Below are 17,363 nucleotides of genomic sequence, written 5' to 3' on the forward strand. Positions count from 1 at the left end.
GACTCAGCACCGAAGCACATATGTGCATGCACACACACATGCATACACATGTGCATGCACACACACACACTCAGCCTCCGCTCTCACAGCCGGAGCAGACACGGCTCCAACCCCGCAGGCAACGCTGCGGGGGCAGGACGGTCCCCAAGGATGCTCGGTGTCTGCTACGTCCGTCCCTCCCCGCCACCTCCCCAGCCCGCGAGGGCCAGCAGCCGGCACGGCGCAGGGGCAGCACCGAGCCTCGCCACGAGCAAACCCCTCCGCCCTCCTGCGCAGGGCAGCGAAATAACTTAGGTCAGGCCCTGTCCTGGCCCCATGGGACTAGGAAACGGCTTGCAAACGCATCCACTGAGCCTAGGCCCTCCTCTTCCGCCGCCCAGCACCGTGCCGCCTCTCGGCACACAGGTTTCACCAGGGCCCAAACCCCCGAGCCCTCAAGAGGCTCCTCACAGAAGATGAGCTTTGGGGGGCTCCAGGGTGGCAGAGCTGGGCACCCCGAGCCAGACAGAAACAGGCAGGGTGCAGGGTACAAAGTGGTGGTGTTTAATTACTCAATGTACAACAGCACGTTACGTAGCCACACGCCCCCTCCCCAAGAGAAAGAGAACTATAAAGTTTATCGAAGGATAAAAAGGAAAATCCTTCCTGTCCTGCAGCGTTATCGCGGCCACAGCCGCTGCCTCCCGGCCCCGCTCAGGCCACCAACACCTGTCTCTGGGAGAGGAGCGGGGACCCCACCACCCCCCAGTGCCTGGGGACACGCCGTCCCCGGCACGTCCGAGCAGCAGCGAACGCAGCGAACGCTGCCCCCTTCCCGACTAGCCCCCTCCCGGCGCCGGGCAGGCTCTCACAGGCACCGCTCGGTTTCCGAAAAGACGACGCATGCAAGTGGGGAGGACGGCTAGCAGGCAGCGCTGCCGGGGCAGAGAAGGCAGGACACCGCAAAGTGGAGCTGCCTGAAGAGTCCTTGAGGTTCAAGTCCTACCAGATAAACACACAGATCATTCGGAGACGAGGCCACTCTGGGGAGAAAGGAAAAAAACAAACCCCAAAGGAAAAAGGAAAACAAACAAAACAGCAGTCGGAAGAGACGTCCCCAGCTCATCCGGTCCCTGCGTCGCCGGCCCCGTCTAGCGCTTGGAGAGCTCGTGCGATAGCCAGTCCAGCCCGTCGTAGAGGCCCGTGCCCTGGGTCGCGCAAGTTGCCTGCACGTACCACTGGAAAACAGAGGCAGAAGGAGTGGCGACAGCCAGCAAAGCAGGCTGCGGTTTCCAGCTCCGCACATCGCTGGCCGGTGACGGGAAGCGAGCGCTCTGCGCGCACGCAGAGACAACCGGCTCTCGGTCACGGCACGGAGCCAGCTCCGCACGGCCAGCGCCGCCTGGCCGCGTCCTGGCCCCTCCGTGCCAGCTCCGCGCTAGCCCGCGTGCACGGCCAACGCGTCCCAGGAGCGGCCCCGAGGCCGCTCCGAGCGTCTCCCGCAGGGACGGGGCCAGCGCCCCAGACACTTACAGTTCTGCTGCGCAGCGTCTGCAGGCCCAGCTTGTCGGTCAGCTCGCTCACCGCCATGGCGTTGGGCATGTCCTGCTTGTTGGCGAACACCAGCAGCACAGCGTCTCGCAGCTCGTCCTCCTGCAGCTGCGGGGAGAGGGTGCGGACGGCTGAGCCGGGCGCTGCCGCGGGAGCGCTCGGGGAGCCGGTCCCTCGTGCCTCCGCAGCTCTGGCAACCCTGCCGTGGGGGTCCCGGCAGGGCGAAGGGCCTGCTTTGGAGGGACCCCAAGGAGCCAGGAGGACACCGGCTCCTCCGCTCGCTTCCAGCGTCTCAGCTCCCCCCTCCCGCCCCCTTCACTGCCTGCAGGTCGCGGTGACATGGGATGCTCTTACTTCTGGACTTCAAGCCCTCCAGCCTGCACACCCCCAGGAAGGGGACAGTGACGGTGGGACTGCACAGGACAGACACCCAGGGACCCCCCGCGGGATCCCCACAGCATGGGAAAGCTCAGCTTCGGATGCATCGGTGTCTCAGCAGAGACCCCCGTTGCTGGAGCTCCTGAGCGACGTGTCAACGACACTTCTGCACAGGTCAGTTATCGGCTCTGCAGCGGGTCTCCAAACCCCGCACGAGAGCCAGAGCCACCGGGGAACAGACGTCTCTGGGCCTTTCCACCAGGAGCAGTTGTGCTCTTCACAAAGGAGACCTCGGCTTTGGAGCGCTCAAATCCACGGGAGGGAAAGGGAGGCACAGCGGCAGGCGTGGGGTAAGCTCCAGGGGAGCCGTAACTGGGAGGACGCTGCTCTGTGTGTCTGTACGGGAGACAGAAGAAACGCACCTCCAGGACTGAGATCACTGCCAGAAACACGTTATCTAACATCAGAGGTACCAGGTTATCAGGCTCTTCCCTACAAATGCAGAAGAAAATCTGCCTTTGAAATACAATGGAGCTCTTCGGACAGGAGAACGAGGTCAGTGCGAAGGATCCCATCCCTTTGCCCTGCTCACAGGCTGGTGCACGCTCGGTTCTGTGGCAGCTTTCCACCCCAAGGATGCTCTGAACCCACCAAGACTGTTAAGCCAAGGCGTGAACAATCCCTGCCTTGCAAACTGGCTGCTGGATGACATTTCTGGAAGCTGCCTCCCCTCCTCATGTGCGCAAGGTTTTAGCATGCTCACTCACCCCGGTCTCTGCGGGCAGTGAAAACAGGAGCCAGGCTGACACAGAGACGGTTTCTACACATGCCCCACGCAGTCTGGCTCTGCGGCAGCTAACAGGCTCGGCAAATCAGCGGCTAAACGCATCTCCAGCGGGGCAGGGAAAGCACGTTCGGAGCAGCCGCGAGCAGTCCGCTGCTCTGCATCCCCAGAGCTCAGCTCTCGAAGCACGTTAGCACTGCGGGCAGCTCGAGGCTAGCAGCGCGGCCACGCAGAGCACAGGGAAAGCAGCGTGGTTACAGGCGAGAGGTCCCTCAGGACGTGTGACATTGTGTCCCAAAGCAGAGTTCCCAAGTTTGGGATGAGCAGCCCCAGCTCGCCCCCCCCAACCAGATCCCACTGAGAAGGTGACCGGCCGCTGCGCGCTGGTGCCCGAGGGTGGCTCGCCTTCACCCAGACCTCCAGCCTTCCTGCCAACCCTGCCAAGGGCAACAGGAGAGCGGTTTGGAGACTGCTCCAAACACCCACCGCCGCCACGCTTTGTGTGGGCTCCTCGTGGTCTCAGGGAACATTCAAAACACAATAACCTGAGAGCAGCAGGCTCCTGCACCGGCCGTTTCGGCGCCTCGGCTAAACAAAGCCCTAAGCGTAACCTAGAACTGTGTTTTCTTGACTGTTTTGCCCCCTCTTGCAATTGCTCCTGATCACTGCAGTTCAAGCCTCTGCCTGGTAGATCAGAATTATTATCTGATCCTTTAAACCTTGTCTCCTGGGAAGCAATCCTGTGTCAGCACACAGACGCTTGCTGCTCCTTCTCATGGGGAGAGACGAGTCATTTGACACAAACTGGTGAATGCTCCGGTCCCCACCTCATGCCGGCACACAGGCACTTCTGCAGGACTGGGGCAGATGCTTTCTGTCCCCCAGGAGAGCCAGGCTGGCAGTGCGACAACCACCTCTGCCAGGGCAAGGCAGCCTCCACGCAAGACCAAATCTCTCAGCCGGGCACACGCAGTTCCCCCCAGCACTTACCATCTTCTGCAGCTCATCCGCAGACTCTTGCACTCTTTCACGGTCATTGCTGTCCACAACGAAGATGAGGCCCTGTAAGAGAAGTCAGGGTTGGGGCAGGCAGCTTGTGCCCTGCCTGGTGAAGAGGCAGATGTCACGGCAGGTTACAGACACCCCATGACAAACAGAACAACTAAGCGCCCTCCCCAGCCCGTGCCCACGCCGAACCAGAGCAGCAAGGGTGACTAACCTTGCCCAATTAGCCCTACGCCTGGTCCCCTGAAGGACTATCTCGTACACTTCCTCTCCTACTAGGGGGCTGAAGGAAATACTCAGATATAGTCCTCAGTGGTCCCATCTGGGTCACTGCCCTGGGGACCAGGAATTATTCCCTGCAGCCACTCACATGCTCAGTTCAGGCAGGATCAGGCCAGAAGCTTCAAGGGACCACGGGCTGCTGGGACCCTGCCCCTTGCAGTCAGCCTCACTACAACGCATGAAGTTCAGCCAAGCCCCATCCCAGATTTCATCTAATCCCAAAGCACACGCTGGCACAGGAGGGAATGAGAGTGACTTCAGCCGAGCTCCCTGCTCAGTTCCTCGCTAGGCGGAGGAGAGCCTGCCACCAGGCACTCGAGGACCAGAGGTGACAATGAGCTTCGACCTTTCCCCATGCAATGCCCTCCTTTGCTAAGAGGGGAGTGGGTTCATCCTGCTGACCAGAACAGTGTTTGTTCCAGATGTGGGGGCCCATGACCCTTCATCCCCCCCCAGCAGCACAGGGGCCTGAACAGGTCCCCATGCAACAGCCACGTCCACCCCGGCCCTCGGCAGCACCTACCTGCGTGTTCTGGAAGTAGTGCCTCCACAGGGGTCGGATTTTGTCCTGGCCACCCACGTCCCAGACCGTGAAGCAGATGTTCTTGTACTCCACCGTCTCCACGTTGAACCCTGCAGGGGTGGCAGGAAGGGCAAGGAGAGACAGCGCACGCACCGTCAATCCCGCTGGCAGCCTCGGGGCTCTCGCACCACACGCAAGAGACACAGGAGGCAGCAGCCCTAGTCTGAACAAGCTCCGTGTTTCTGAGCTGCAGGACAGAGAACTGCACAGGGAGATGAGGTAGCATCAGTCATACAACACCCACCGGTGTCTCAGGAGTGCAGGAAAGGAGATCAAGGTGCACCGCCGCATTCATCTGCCACCGATCCCCAGGGAGCATCTCCACCCCCAGCACTGCACCGTTAACACAGTTCAGCTGCGCAGAGGGTCTAGGAAACGCACTCGGCAGAGCTTCTTGCCCCCAGCCTGCTCTCTCTGCAAGCTGAGCACCCCCACGCTCACAAGCATTGCCCGGCAAGTCTATCCAGGCCCTGCCAGCTCTTCAGGACCATGCATGATTTTGCCAGCCAGCCCCTGGGAACATCACCTTGAAAACCTCAGCAGTTTCGATGTACCTGGATGCGGTTGGTACTCATGTACCAAAAATCACAGAACAGTTGGGGCTGGGAGGCACCTCTGGAGATCATCTTGTCCAACACGCTGCTCAAGCAGGGTCACCTAGAGCAGGCTGCTCAGGACTGTGTCCAGTTGGGTTTTGAATATCTCCATGGATGGAGACTCCACTACCTCTATGAGCAACCTGTTCTGATGTTCAACCACCCTCACCGTGAAGAAGTGCTTTCTTGTGTTCAAGTGGAAATTCCTGTGTTTCAACTCGTGCCCACTGCCTCTTGTCCTGTCACTGGGCACCACTGAGAAGAGCCTGGCACATCCTCTTGACATCCTCATTTCAGCTATTTAGACACATGAATAAGACCCCTCCCGAACCTTCTCTTCTCCAGGCTCAACAGTCCCAGCTCTCTCAGCCTTTCCTCACATGACAGATGCTCCAGTTCCTTCACTATCTTCGTGGCCCTTTGCTGGATTCGCTCCAGTAGCTCCATGTCTCTCTTGTATTGGGGAGCCCAGACCTGGACCCAGCACTCACCAGGGCTGAGCACAGAGGAAGGATCACCTCCCTCAACCCGCTGGCAACACTCTGCCTATTGCAGCCCAGGAGGTCATTGGCTGCCTTTGCTGCAAGAGCACATTGCTGACCCATGTTCAACTTGTTGTCCCACTAGGACCCCTAGATCATTCTCTGCTCTCCAGCTGGTCGGCCTCCAGCTTGTCCTGGTGCCTGGAGTTATTCCTCCCTAGGTGCAGGACCCTGCACTGTCCTGTGTTGAACTTCATGAGGTTCCTCTCTGCCCATCTCTCCAGCCTGCCGAGGTCCCTCTGAACAGCAGCACAACAACCTGGTGTATCAGCCACTCCTCCCGGTTTGGTACCATTTGCAAAATTGCTGAGGGTGTGTTTGGTCCCATCACCCAGGTCATTAATGAAGATGTTAAACAGAATTGGCCCCAGTATCGACCCCTGGGGTACACCACTCATGACCGGCCTGCAGCTGGACTTTGTGCTGCTGATCACAACCCTCTGAGCCCGGCGGTTCAGCCAGGTTTCAGCTGACTTCACTGACCACTTGTGTAGTCCACACTTGACCAGTTTGTCTGGGATGCTATGGGAGACAGCGCTGAAGGCCTCACTAAAGGCTTTCCACCCACGTGCTATCAGGACCAAAAGCCTGTCCTGCCTTTTGAGCCGGGGCAGACACTGAAAACAGCACGTGGTGGCCTCCTCACCAAGCAAAGCGCCTTTGTACCAGCCCACAGCAAGATCACGCTAACGCAACTGCTTCAGGTCACCGTTTGCCAACGCAGGGCAGGTGAGGAGCAGCAGACCAAGCCGCGTGATCACAAGGTGGCCACAAAATCTGCCGCGCCGCGCGGACGGGCACGCGCACACGGAAGCCATCCCCACTTGCGGAGCGGGGCAGGTCGCCCCGCAAAGCCGCAGCGGAGCGAGGCGGGAAGCGCAGGCAGCGCTCCGGCCTCCGCGCTGCCCGTGCCCTCGGCCTCACCGGTTGGGCTGGGAAGGGCTGCGCTGCCCCCCAGGGCGGGGGATCGCGGCCCGGACGGGGCCTCCTCCGCCGGCGAGGCCTGGCGTTGCCCCGGCGCACGGAGCGGGAGAGTGGCGACGCGGCCTGGTGCCACCGACGTCGCGGCGCCGGGCGCTCACTCACCGATGGTGGGGATGGTGGTGACGATCTCGCCCAGCTTCAGCTTGTAGAGGATCGTGGTCTTGCCGGCGGCGTCCAGACCCACTGCAACAGAGAGGCCGCGGTCACCGGCCCGGCCCCGGCCCGGCCCCGGCCCAGCCCCGGCCCAGCCCCAGCCCCGGCCCCGGCCCCGGCCCCCCTCCGCCGCTCACCCATGAGGATCCGCATCTGCTTCTTGCCGAAGATGCGGGAGAAGATGGCGGAGACCGTGAGGCCCATGGCGGCGGCGGCGGCGGCGGCGGGAGGGACGGGACGGGACGGGACGGCCGCGCTGCCAGCCCCGCTGCCTCGCTGCTCCGCCGCGCCGCCGGCCCCGCCCCCGCCCACAGGCCCCGCCCCCGCACGGCCCATCCCCGACTCCTCTCAGCCCGGCCACGCCCACTCTCCGCCCCCGCGCCGCCAGGCCCCGCCTCCTGCCCTGTCAAGGCATGGCTCGGGCCCGCCCCCCCCGTGCCGCGAGGCCGCGCCCCCTACGGATAAGCCCCGCCCCCGAGGCCTTGCCCCTCGCGGGCTATCCCTGCCTTACCCCGCCTCCGGGGCATTTAGCCCCGCCCCTAGCCGTGACACTCCTCCCTTTGGCCCTTCCCCTTCCCTCTGGCATGGGCTGACCCAGGCCACCACGGCAATCCCCGGCACCGCTGCCCCACGGCCCGGTCCACCCCCCCCCTCACGAGGGGGGGCACACACCCGGCACGGCAGCCCCACGGCCCGCCCCGAAAGCTCCGCCCACTTCCGCCCCCGTTCCCGTTGCCTAGCGTTTACTGGGACACGGGGGCGGGCCCGCGCCTGCGCATTGAGCCCATCCGCTTCGCGGGTGGCGCCTGCTGCGCGACCGTGACGTGCTGTCCCATGTGCGCATGCCCGGTGGGACCTCTCACCCCGGTCGAATTGTGACGGACGCCCCGCCAGGCCACGCCCCCGCTCCCCCCCCCCCTCAGTGCGGTTCGCGCCTGCGCCATCGCACTTCCCGCGGGCGGGGAGGAGGAGGGGGCAGGAAGTGGTCTGGCGGCGCGCGTGCGCACTGAGCGCTCGCGGGCGGCGGGGTGGGCGGAAGTGGCGCGCGGGGCTCCCGCGCGTGCGCAGCGGCGGCTGCGGCCAGCCGGCCTGGAGGTGAGGCCCGGGCGGCGGCGGGAGGGAGCGAGTGTGGGGGGGGGGGTCTGTCCGTGCGCCCCGCCGTGACCGCGGGGCCCCCGCGCTGGAGGCCTGGGGGGCGGGGAGGCCGGCGCGCCTCGATCCGGCGGCAGCGCGGTGAGCGGTGTCTCTTAGCCGGCACCTTTCCCGGGCGCGGGCGCGTCGGTTCCGTGCAATCTGCCCTTCTGACGTGTCTTCCCAGTGGCTCCCAGGGATGGGACGAGACGGCAGACGGAAACACGGGAATTTCCCTCTGAACATAGGGAAAAGCTTCTTCACTGTGAGGGTGACAGAGCCCTGGAGCAGGTTTCCCAGAGAGGCTGTGGAGTCTCCATCCTTGGAGATGTTCAAAACCCAACTGGACGCAGACCTGAGCAGCCTGCTCTAGGTGACCCTGCTCGAGCAGGGGGTTGGACTAGTTGATCTCCAGAGGTCCCTTCCAACCTCGGCCATTCCGTGTCTTAAGAGCAGCCCAGTATATTTCTTAGGCTGTTCTGTTACAGATCCGTTAACTGTATGGTGTCCTAGGGGGAGCTCAGCATGATGATCCTGGCGAGCAACCTGCTCCTGTTAATCGTAAATGTGTTTTTGCTGTTTGTTTAGCCGTTGCACTGTTTTTTTTTTTCTCTTTCATTTCACATTGCACAAGGCATCATGGAGAAGTTTGGCATGAACTTTGGAGGTGGCCCAAGTAAAAAAGATCTTCTAGAGACTATTGAATCGCAGAAAAAGCAGCTTCTTCAGTACCAGGCTCGGCTGAAGGATGTGGTCAGAGCCTACAAGAGCTTGCTCAAAGAAAAGGAAGCGTTGGAAGCTAGCTTGAAAGTATTGTCTGTGTCTCATGAGGCAGACGTTGGCTTGAGTGGGGCTCACCCTGCGTCTGTGGCTAGCTCCAGCTCTTCCTTTGCCGATTCTGCTGATGACAGGAGTTCTGTTCACAGTGAGGATAGCGGGGGAACAGCTACCAGTGCAGACACAGCTGCCAGTTTGGCCAGTGCCAAAGGTGAACCAGGAACTGAGGATGATAAGGCTGCAGCCGCTGCCTCCTCTCTTAAATCAGAGGAGACAAGTGGTTCGGAGAGCGGTGTCAGCACAAGCAGTGGGGATGTGCCATCATCCGCTGGAGAGACTGATAAAAGAGTGCTCCAGCTGAAGACTCAGCTGGCCACCTTGACCAGTGCTCTGTCCACAGTCACACAGGAGAAATCCCGCATGGAAGCTTCGTACCAAGCAGACAAGAAGAAGATGAAGCAGGACCTGGATGATGCCTTTAAGAAAGCAGAGGATGAGAGGGACAAGTTGGAGACAGAGCTGAAGTCTGTCCAGGAACAGTTAGCGGAGACCAAAGCCCGTCTGATCACGCAGCAGCATGACCGAGCCCAAGAACAGAGTGACCATGCTGTTATGCTGCGAGAGCTGCAGAAGCTGCTCCAGAGTGAGAGGACTTCACGCCAGGATGTAGAGCTAAAGCTGGAGGAGACCAGGGAGCTGTTGGCTGGGAGGGTATGCATGGCTGACCGTGCAGAGGGGTATGAACTGCAGATCAAGCAGCTGAGCCAGGAGGTGGAAGACCTGAGGAGAGAGCTGCAAGCTGTGCAGGAAGAGAGCAACAAACCAGACCCACGGATACAGGATCTGCAGGAGGAGATGGCCAGCCTCAAGAACCACTTCCAAGTGCAGCTGCTGCAAGAGATGAGAAAGGTAATTCGCTGGCTGTGCGCTAGAGCAGCTTACTCTGCGGGACGTATTGGCAGCAGTCGGGGCAGGGTTTGTAATTAGGCTGGAATAGCACAAATTCTCCTTCCCTGCCCCGAACCTTGCAAGAGGTTTGAAATAAATAAGAACCTCATGGCTTTATTTGATGAGACAGTTTTCCCTGAGGAAAATAAAGGCTGTTTGTGATTCAGTGTTTAAGTCCTCCTAAGCAGGGGACACCCTTTATGAGGTGATTACACTGTGACTCTGTCCTCTAGAGTGTCATTTGGTTCTGAACACGTTGTCACTGGTGTGACAACAGCTGGGACTGGGAGGAGAGACCTTCGCTCTAACCCACTATGGCAGTGAATGTGGTCTTGTAAAGTATTTAAGGGCCACGCAAGGTACAATTACTGTAGCTCGTAATAGGAAATAACTTCTAATACAATGTTCTGTAAATCGATAGAACTTTCTGCAGGTGCATGTTGGGATAAATATGAAATAAGGCCTTTCATCTTTAGGGCCTGCACTACTTGCTTGTTGAAGTCATAAAACCGTCTTTCCCCTTTCCTGTTCTGCAGCATGGCTGATGAGAGATTTCTGTGAATTACACAGCTTCTGTGACAAAAGCTCTCAAACTGCAGAGGTTCTTGTCTGATCCACTGTGAAAGATGCTGTGCAGCTAAAGGTGACAGCCCATCCGTGCTGATGGGCGCCACGTAAACTGATTTGGCTAGTGTAAGCCCAGGGAGCGGTGTGGCCTGTGCTATTGAAGGCCCTGGGGTTACTTTTCAGTGAAGCTTGAAGAGCTCTGGGGAAAGAAGAAAGGTAAATATGAGAAAAAGGCTCTTGCCTGTGTGCATGTGGGGAGAGAGAAGAGCTAGAACAAGGCATGTGAGGTAGAAGAGGAACTTGTGTAACTCTGTGGGTTGTGGGGCAATGCACTCAGGAGTCTGGCACCAGTAACTGAATTTGCACCTGGAAGCACTCCAGAATGACATCCTCATCGTCGCTCAGTCTGGAACAAGTTTTCTCCTTTCTAATCTGAAGTGTCTAGTTAGTGACTAGGCTGATTTCACATAATTTGCCTCTTTTTGGACGTTATCTCTGACAGACTCTCTCTGACAGAGGTGACGATGATCTGACTCCAGTTATGCTTTAATTCGTGATGGTGATTGTCAAATGCTGCCATTCAAATTTTCTGTTAGACGGTTGGATCTTGATAGCCATAAAAGCTGTGGGCGCTAGGTGTTTGCTGTAGTTACTCAGGAACCACTGAATTATGTTGATATCAGTGCAACAAAGCGTAGCATTTACATAAATTGCATTTAGATCTATGAGAGTTTTAAAGCACATGCACGTTTTTAAAAATCCCATATCAGACTGTGACATGAATGTGTGTTTTCCCCTCCCCCTGCCCCCGACCTGTAGCAATACAGATAACACTGCTAACAGGAATTCTGCTGGAGAACAGGGAATAAAAACAAAAACGCCTTTGGCTTCTTTTATCCTTGAATCTCCTTTTTAAAGACGGGCAAGTCAGTGTGGTGGCTTGTACAGGATTTTAGGGGAAAGGATGGCTCAGCCCTTGCTTGGAACTCATCAGAGCAGAATTAAGCCTCTGGGTAAACTGCAGACCCCCTGCACAGAGTGTTGAGATAATCTAACCCTCCCGTGTCTCTTTGCTCTCAGACTGCGCAGGCAGAGGAGCAGCTCCGCCAGCAGGCCCAGATGGAGGAGCGGCGAGTGGCCAGTTTGGAGGGCCAGGTCTCCGAAGTGTCAGAACTACTTGGCACCTACGAAAAAGCCAAGCAGAAAGACCAAATGGTCATTCAGAAGCTGAAGGACCGCATCGTGCAGTTAGACCTGGAGAACAAAACCCTGGCCATTGCTGCGTCCAGCCGATCTCCTGCTGATGCTCACGTAGAAGAAGCCAACCTTGATGTTAATGTGCTAAAGGATAAAATGGAGAAGCTGAAGAAGCTATTGCAGGCAGCGGCTAACAAGAGTCAGCCTGCGCTGGACATTGAGAAGCTGTGTGAGCTGGAGCTGCCGAAGGGCACTGAAACTGGGGATGGTGAGAAGGCCACTGCTTTGTACTATCAGCAGGAGCTAAAGCAGCTGAAGGAAGAATTCGAAAGGTACAAGATGAGGGCACAAGTGGTTCTCAAGAACAAGGCAGCCAGAGATGGCAATCTGGCCAAAGAACTGGAGGAAGCTCAAGAGCAGCTGGCTGATCTGAAAGAGAAATACGTTGTACTTCGGCTGTCCTCTGAGGAAATGGAGAAGCAGCACCAGCAAGATATGGAAGCCAAGAAGCAAGAGTTGTCCCAGCTGCAGCAAATTCACAGGCAGGAATTAGAGCGATGCCAGATGGACTACAGGGAACGGACAATGAAACTGGAAGAAGAAATGCACAAACAGCGGGACCGAGCGCTGGCTGTGCTGGCAGAAAAGGACCAAGAACTGGAGCAGCTGAGATCTGTCACGTTGCCCTATGGGCTTCAAGGATCCAAAAACTATCTAGCATCAGGGACTGATGTTACCAGCAATGACTCGCCAGGTAACGATTTTTCAGAGAATCTCCCCCAGGCTCTTCATCTCGCTGCCACCAATGAGCCCACCTTCTTCTTGTATGCAGAGCAGCTGGCTCGCAAAGAGGTGGAAATTGTAGCACTGAGGAAGCAGAAGCACAAGCTGGAAATGGAAGTTCACCAGCTCCGGGAGAAGATCCTGGTTGAGGAGGAGAAGCACCGGGAAGAGGTGTCCATGCTTCAAAACGAAATCCAGAAGAATTTCAGAGATAAGAGCAGAGAGGGAGCCAACCTGGAATACCTCAAAAACATTGTCTATAGATTTTTGACACTGCCAGATTCCCTTGGTCGCCAACAGACTCTAACTGCCATATTGACTATTCTGCATTTCAGCCCAGAAGAAAAGCAAACTATTACAAAGCAGTCAGCTTACAGTAGCTGGTGGCTTTCTGGGAAGAGATGAGGTGGTAGTTTTTACTCATAACTGCTTTTCTATAATAACACATTTCTGATTGTTATCTAAGACCAAATCATTTGTGGGGTAAGCTCTTTCCAATCACGTGTGATGAAGCAGAGAGCTTTCAGAAAAGAATTGGGCTCAAACTAGTGCTATTAGCACTAATCTAAAGTAGAATTGTTCCAACTATTCCAATAGGATCACGGTGCTCTCGGGTGTGAGGTTTTGCTCTGAGTAGGAACTTGATTTAAAAAAAATTTTTTTGAAGATACTGATGCTTTTTTAAATCAACTTTAAAAAAAAATCTCTGCCTGTCAGGCATAGGATGGGGAACCGTATTAGGGTGAAACTTGCTTGTATCTTGAAACTCCAGACGAGCTTGTGATTCAAAATATATTAAAAAAAGCACTTGACACAGTGTTAAAATTATATAACACACAGAACTGAAAACCTGCAAGAAGGATGAATCTTAACTACCAGCATCATCCAAATGCAGAAAATCTTGAGCAATTTCAAAAGAGGCTTTATTGCCTAGAATTAAATTTGTATGAGTGCGTACAGCAGTTCCTCATGGCACTGGGGATCATCCTGTGACACATGGTGTTAAGGTCTGCTCTCACTGCTGGTGAAGAATGCTCTCTGAGCAGTTGCATGTGTTTCCCAGGAAGGAAGGAGGATATTCTAAGTATTTAACATTTCAAACCTTTGTAACTGTAAAGGAGCAAGCAGTGCTTCCCCACCTTTTTCAACCCAAAAGGTCCTATATACCCATTGTATTAGATTAGATGTCTAAGCTTTCTAACCCTTTTTGAGGTGAGAACTGGGATATTACAGAAAGCAAGCTGAGGAAAGGCTGAAATAGTCGAATTGATCCTTTGACAGTCATTTTCTGAGCATTTGGGAGTTTCAGTGATGTTTCGGATGCTCTTCAATGTAGTTTTGGGGAGAGCGAGGCATCGTTCATGCTGAGATCGAAAGAAGAAAGCAGTTGTAAGGGGCGGAAGATAACAGCTCCGGGAGCATGTGTGTCCTGGACTTACCAGTGAAGTGCGGTTTGTGGTAAGCACTTGTGCATGGGTGAAGGTGTGGCCCTGCTGCTGCATAAACCCTGAGATTCTTGAATGATTCTCTTGGGAATTACTGAGCTTGGCAGGAAGGAAGCCAGAACATCTTGGAACACCTCTGGTTTTGGTGGACCGCTGTAAGCCCACCATTAGGAAGAAGCGGCATTCCTCCTCTTGGCAGCTGTGCTCAGGAGCTACCAGGTCCTGGCTGCTTAGACCCAAGAACGATTGAGTTGGATACCCTGACTCAAAGAAAAAAGGGTTGTACCGTGCACTTTATGAATGTCGCAAGACCGGATAGAAAACCAGAGCATGCGTTTTGGATATCAGTGCTGCGTGAGAAAGGTCAGTGAGTGAGATTCTCCTCGGGGACCTGCACCGTGCGGCTGTGAGCGTGTGCGAGGGGAGCTGGCTCCTCCTGCCCCGCTCCGGGGAAGGTGGCTACCTGGCTCTGCGAGGGACCATCGTGCAGGTGCAAACTCCTCTTCCCTCCGCCCGCTGCGGTAGGAACGTGCCTTTCCTTCTGGTGTTTGAGCTCCGTGCTCAGGCGGCTCGAGGGCCAAGGTCGTCCCTTCCCTTGGAGGGAGAAGCGCTGCCCCGTGGCCGTCCGGCTGGAGAAGAACGCGTTGGGGATGGATGTTTCGTGGTGCAAAGCCTGTGTTTTCGCATGCTGAGGGCCAGTGGATTGGATTAGCTCTGCTGGCGTCCCTTCGCCTTCCTTCCCCCCTCGCCTGGGGTGACGGCTGAGCCAAGGGGGAGCAGCCACCGTTATCGAGGGGCAGACCCGGTTCCCCGGAGACGTCATCGGAGAAGGCTGGTTGAGCCCGTGGGTGCCGGGATGCGGGGCCGCTAGAGGGCACCCACCGGTTGCCCAGTTCCCGGGACGGGAACCCTGGGATGCAGCATCCCTCCCGCTGCCGTGAGCCCTGGGCTTGGCGGCGGCCTCGACCTGCTGCCCTGGGGCGCGACGTGGTTTCTGAAACACCGAGACTTGAAACGAAAGTAGCTGTGAAACCAGCGGGCTCGGTGCTGCGAGCTGGAGTCTGTTCCCGGGCTGCACTCGTGGCCCGAGGGCAGCGCTGCCGCTCGCGCGGTGAGCGTCGGGCTCCGGAGGTGGGAGCTTTCTCTGCGCAAGCCGCTGCGTGCTGCAGTTAACTAGTGCTGAGAGCCGGGGCAGGGTGCCTGTGCTTTTCGGCGCTTGCAGAGCAGTTTTACCTTGCGTAAGGAAGGGCTTCGCAAGGCCAACGCAAAAACAGGAGCGTGCTTGGTGCTGTGCTTCCGGCGTAGCCTGCTGACATTAAGTTAGCAGAAATGGGAAGGAGCATCCCTGCAAGGCCGGAAGAGCCATGCTGGAAAAATGCCCGCTAGGAAGTGTTTGTGCCGATGTTCAAATGGTCACTGCTCTTTTGAAACCGGAGAGGGACATTTCGCTTTTGGAGATGTTGGGTGGTTGCCTGCAGCCCTGGGAACTGAGTACTCTTGGCTGTGCTTTTTTTTTTTTTGAAGCTTCTAGAGTTTTCTCATCTATGTAGGCAAAAATCGCACTTGAGTTTTGTTTTTATGCACTTGCTTTGTTTTTAATTAAAGCTTAGATTCCAAAGCACAACCTCCCAGTCCCTGACTACAGGGAAAGTGTTTGTAAACACTGGCATTAAGCCCTGTTTTAACAATCCCCAGTCGTCCTGTGAGTCCTGGAACGGAGTTAACAAATGCATTAATTCCTCAGCTCTCCGGTCGGGCGGAAGAGCCAGCGACGCTGCGCTGCTCTGGGAGAGGCCTGGCAGCCCGGACCGGTTTTGAGGAGCGAGCTGCTGCGTGTCTGGGCAGTGCCGCAGCCTTCGCAGGCTGATGCCGCCTCGCACAGGTCGATCGGCTTTCCCCCGCTCGCAGCATCTCGCAGCTGCGAGCGCCTGCGCGGTTCAAGTGCCTGGGACTTGCAGGGAGCTTCAGCGGCTAAACAGGACGGTTTTCCCCCTTTTAATGCCGCGCTGGCAGCCCTTGTCCTGTCGGTGGCCAGAGTTCCCTGGAGTTTGCTCCGTAAATCTTGCCTTGCTAAAGCCAGAGGGCAGCACGCCGCCTCCCAAGGAGCCGGATCCCCTTCTGTTGCGTTGCAGACGCACCGGCTGCTCCTGCAACCCCTGCTGCCGCTTTCGCCTCAAAAAACGCTCAGGGAAAAATGCCCCAGGCAGAATCGGTGCCTGCCAGAGGTCTTGGAAAGGGACAAAAAGCGGTGAGCAATTCCTTGTGCTGGAAGGCTGGCGTTGGAAGTTGTCTCCACGCGGACGCTGAGAGCGCTGGCAGCAGGGACATCAGCACACGGGAGCCACATGCCGCAACCGGATAGAAACTGGAGTGTTTGTTCCAGGGAGCGTTTGGTCTGGGGCTTCTCAGCCTTGAAGCAGCTGTCAGCATCCCATCGTGGCTGTTGGCTCTGCCGGGAGATCTACTGAGAAAAGCCGGTTCTCTGGTCCCCCTTTGGCAAGCTTGCGTCAGGTGGCGCCTCTGAAACCGCAGGGACCGTGCAAAATCCCATCCCGTGGCGATCGAATGCGAGCGTTCTCCTAGCGCAGTTCCCTGCTCCCCATAACCCCCGTCTTTACACCCCGTCAGACCCTCAGACCTTCCCCTGCATTCCTCCCTCCCTCCGTCCTCTCATCACTTAGCCAAAACCCTCCGAAATGAACCCAGAGTATTTGCAGCGTGGCTTTGCTCGCTCCGAGTGACCGGCGGTTTCTCGGCGTGCGGGCTGGCTGCCGGCGCGTGTTTATGCGGCGCCGAGCACCGGGGCAGCCTCGGCCAGCCGCGCGTGCCCTCCAGCCAGCACTGCTGCCGGGGGCCCCTCGGCCGAGGTGCCAGCATCCATCGGAGCCGATAGACCGGGCCGGGGGCAGGTACAGCTCAGCCGGTGTTTGCCTGCTCTCCGGTGTTGCAAGCGCTGTTTGAACAGATGCAAAACTAAATGTTTCGCCTTGTGAATTTGACCGTTCTTTTAGATCTTTCAGCAAACAAGAGCGTCTCTGGAGACGAGCGCGTGACCCGCTCCACTTGGTGTTAGGGACGATACGAGGTGACGTCCTGTGATGCGCACGGGCTCTGCGTTCGAGCACAAGCCAGAGGGAGCAGCGATAAGGTTGGGTTTTCTGTGGTTCGGTGATCCTCGCCTGCACGCTTGAGCGTAAGAAACTTTAAGGCATGGTATTTATTGCTAAGACCCGGTGGCGTCTCAGCAGGGCCCGAAAAGTCCTGGGCACCGCTCGGCTCGGGGAGAAGGCTCGCCCGCTTGCCGGGAAGTCCCTGCCCTTGATTTCATACGGTCCTTGTAGGGGCAGGAATCCACCTGCTCCATCCCGGTGCCGGGGCGGGGAGCGAAGGCCGAGGAGGGCTTTGGCGCTGAGGACCCGTGGCCGGGCCCGGGGACACCACCAGCGCTCGGTGCGGGTGGGCTTGGCGCTGCCTGCCGGATGGGGCTGCCTGCCCTGCACCGGGACAACACCGGAGCCTCGTCGTATTCGCCGCCGGCGCGTGGGAAATGCTGTTCCCGCGTCCTCCCGAGGAGCTCTGAGAAGTTCAACGACCTGCCCGGGGTGGAGGGACACGGCGGTGCAGGCGATGATGCTTGGGCCGGCGAGCGCGAGCACCTTTCCCCGCAGCGGGTGTGTT

At 57.5% G+C, this 17,363-nt stretch overlaps 2 protein-coding genes across 3 annotated transcripts; one reads left to right on the top strand and one right to left on the bottom strand.

The window, feature by feature from the left end:
- Window positions 1-522: 522 nt before the first annotated feature.
- Window positions 523-7,141, bottom strand: ARF5 (ADP ribosylation factor 5). The gene is made up of 6 exons (XM_067317609.1): window positions 6,975-7,141; window positions 6,787-6,867; window positions 4,503-4,612; window positions 3,683-3,754; window positions 1,513-1,638; window positions 523-1,217 (listed from the first exon to the last, which is right to left on the bottom strand). The coding sequence occupies exons 1-6, from the start codon at window positions 7,039-7,041 to the stop codon at window positions 1,131-1,133; spliced, it is 543 nt and encodes a 180-aa protein (XP_067173710.1). The 5' UTR covers window positions 7,042-7,141; the 3' UTR covers window positions 523-1,130.
- Window positions 7,142-7,914: 773 nt separating this feature from the next.
- On the top strand, window positions 7,915-17,297 carry GCC1 (GRIP and coiled-coil domain containing 1). 2 transcript variants are annotated; one of them, XM_067317611.1, is made up of 4 exons: window positions 7,915-7,932; window positions 8,603-9,654; window positions 11,341-12,646; window positions 16,697-17,297. In XM_067317611.1, exons 2-3 carry the CDS (start codon window positions 8,608-8,610, stop codon window positions 12,643-12,645), a joined length of 2,352 nt encoding a protein of 783 aa, XP_067173712.1. In that variant the 5' UTR covers window positions 7,915-7,932; window positions 8,603-8,607; the 3' UTR covers window position 12,646; window positions 16,697-17,297. The 2 variants fall into 2 exon arrangements, with proteins under 2 accessions (XP_067173712.1, XP_067173711.1); XM_067317610.1 differs by lacking the exon at window positions 16,697-17,297 and having other exon boundaries at window positions 11,341-13,052.
- Window positions 17,298-17,363: the final 66 nt, after the last annotated feature.

Source organism: Apteryx mantelli, chromosome 1 (genome assembly GCF_036417845.1).
Source record: "Apteryx mantelli isolate bAptMan1 chromosome 1, bAptMan1.hap1, whole genome shotgun sequence".
Taxonomy (NCBI): domain Eukaryota; kingdom Metazoa; phylum Chordata; class Aves; order Apterygiformes; family Apterygidae; genus Apteryx; species Apteryx mantelli.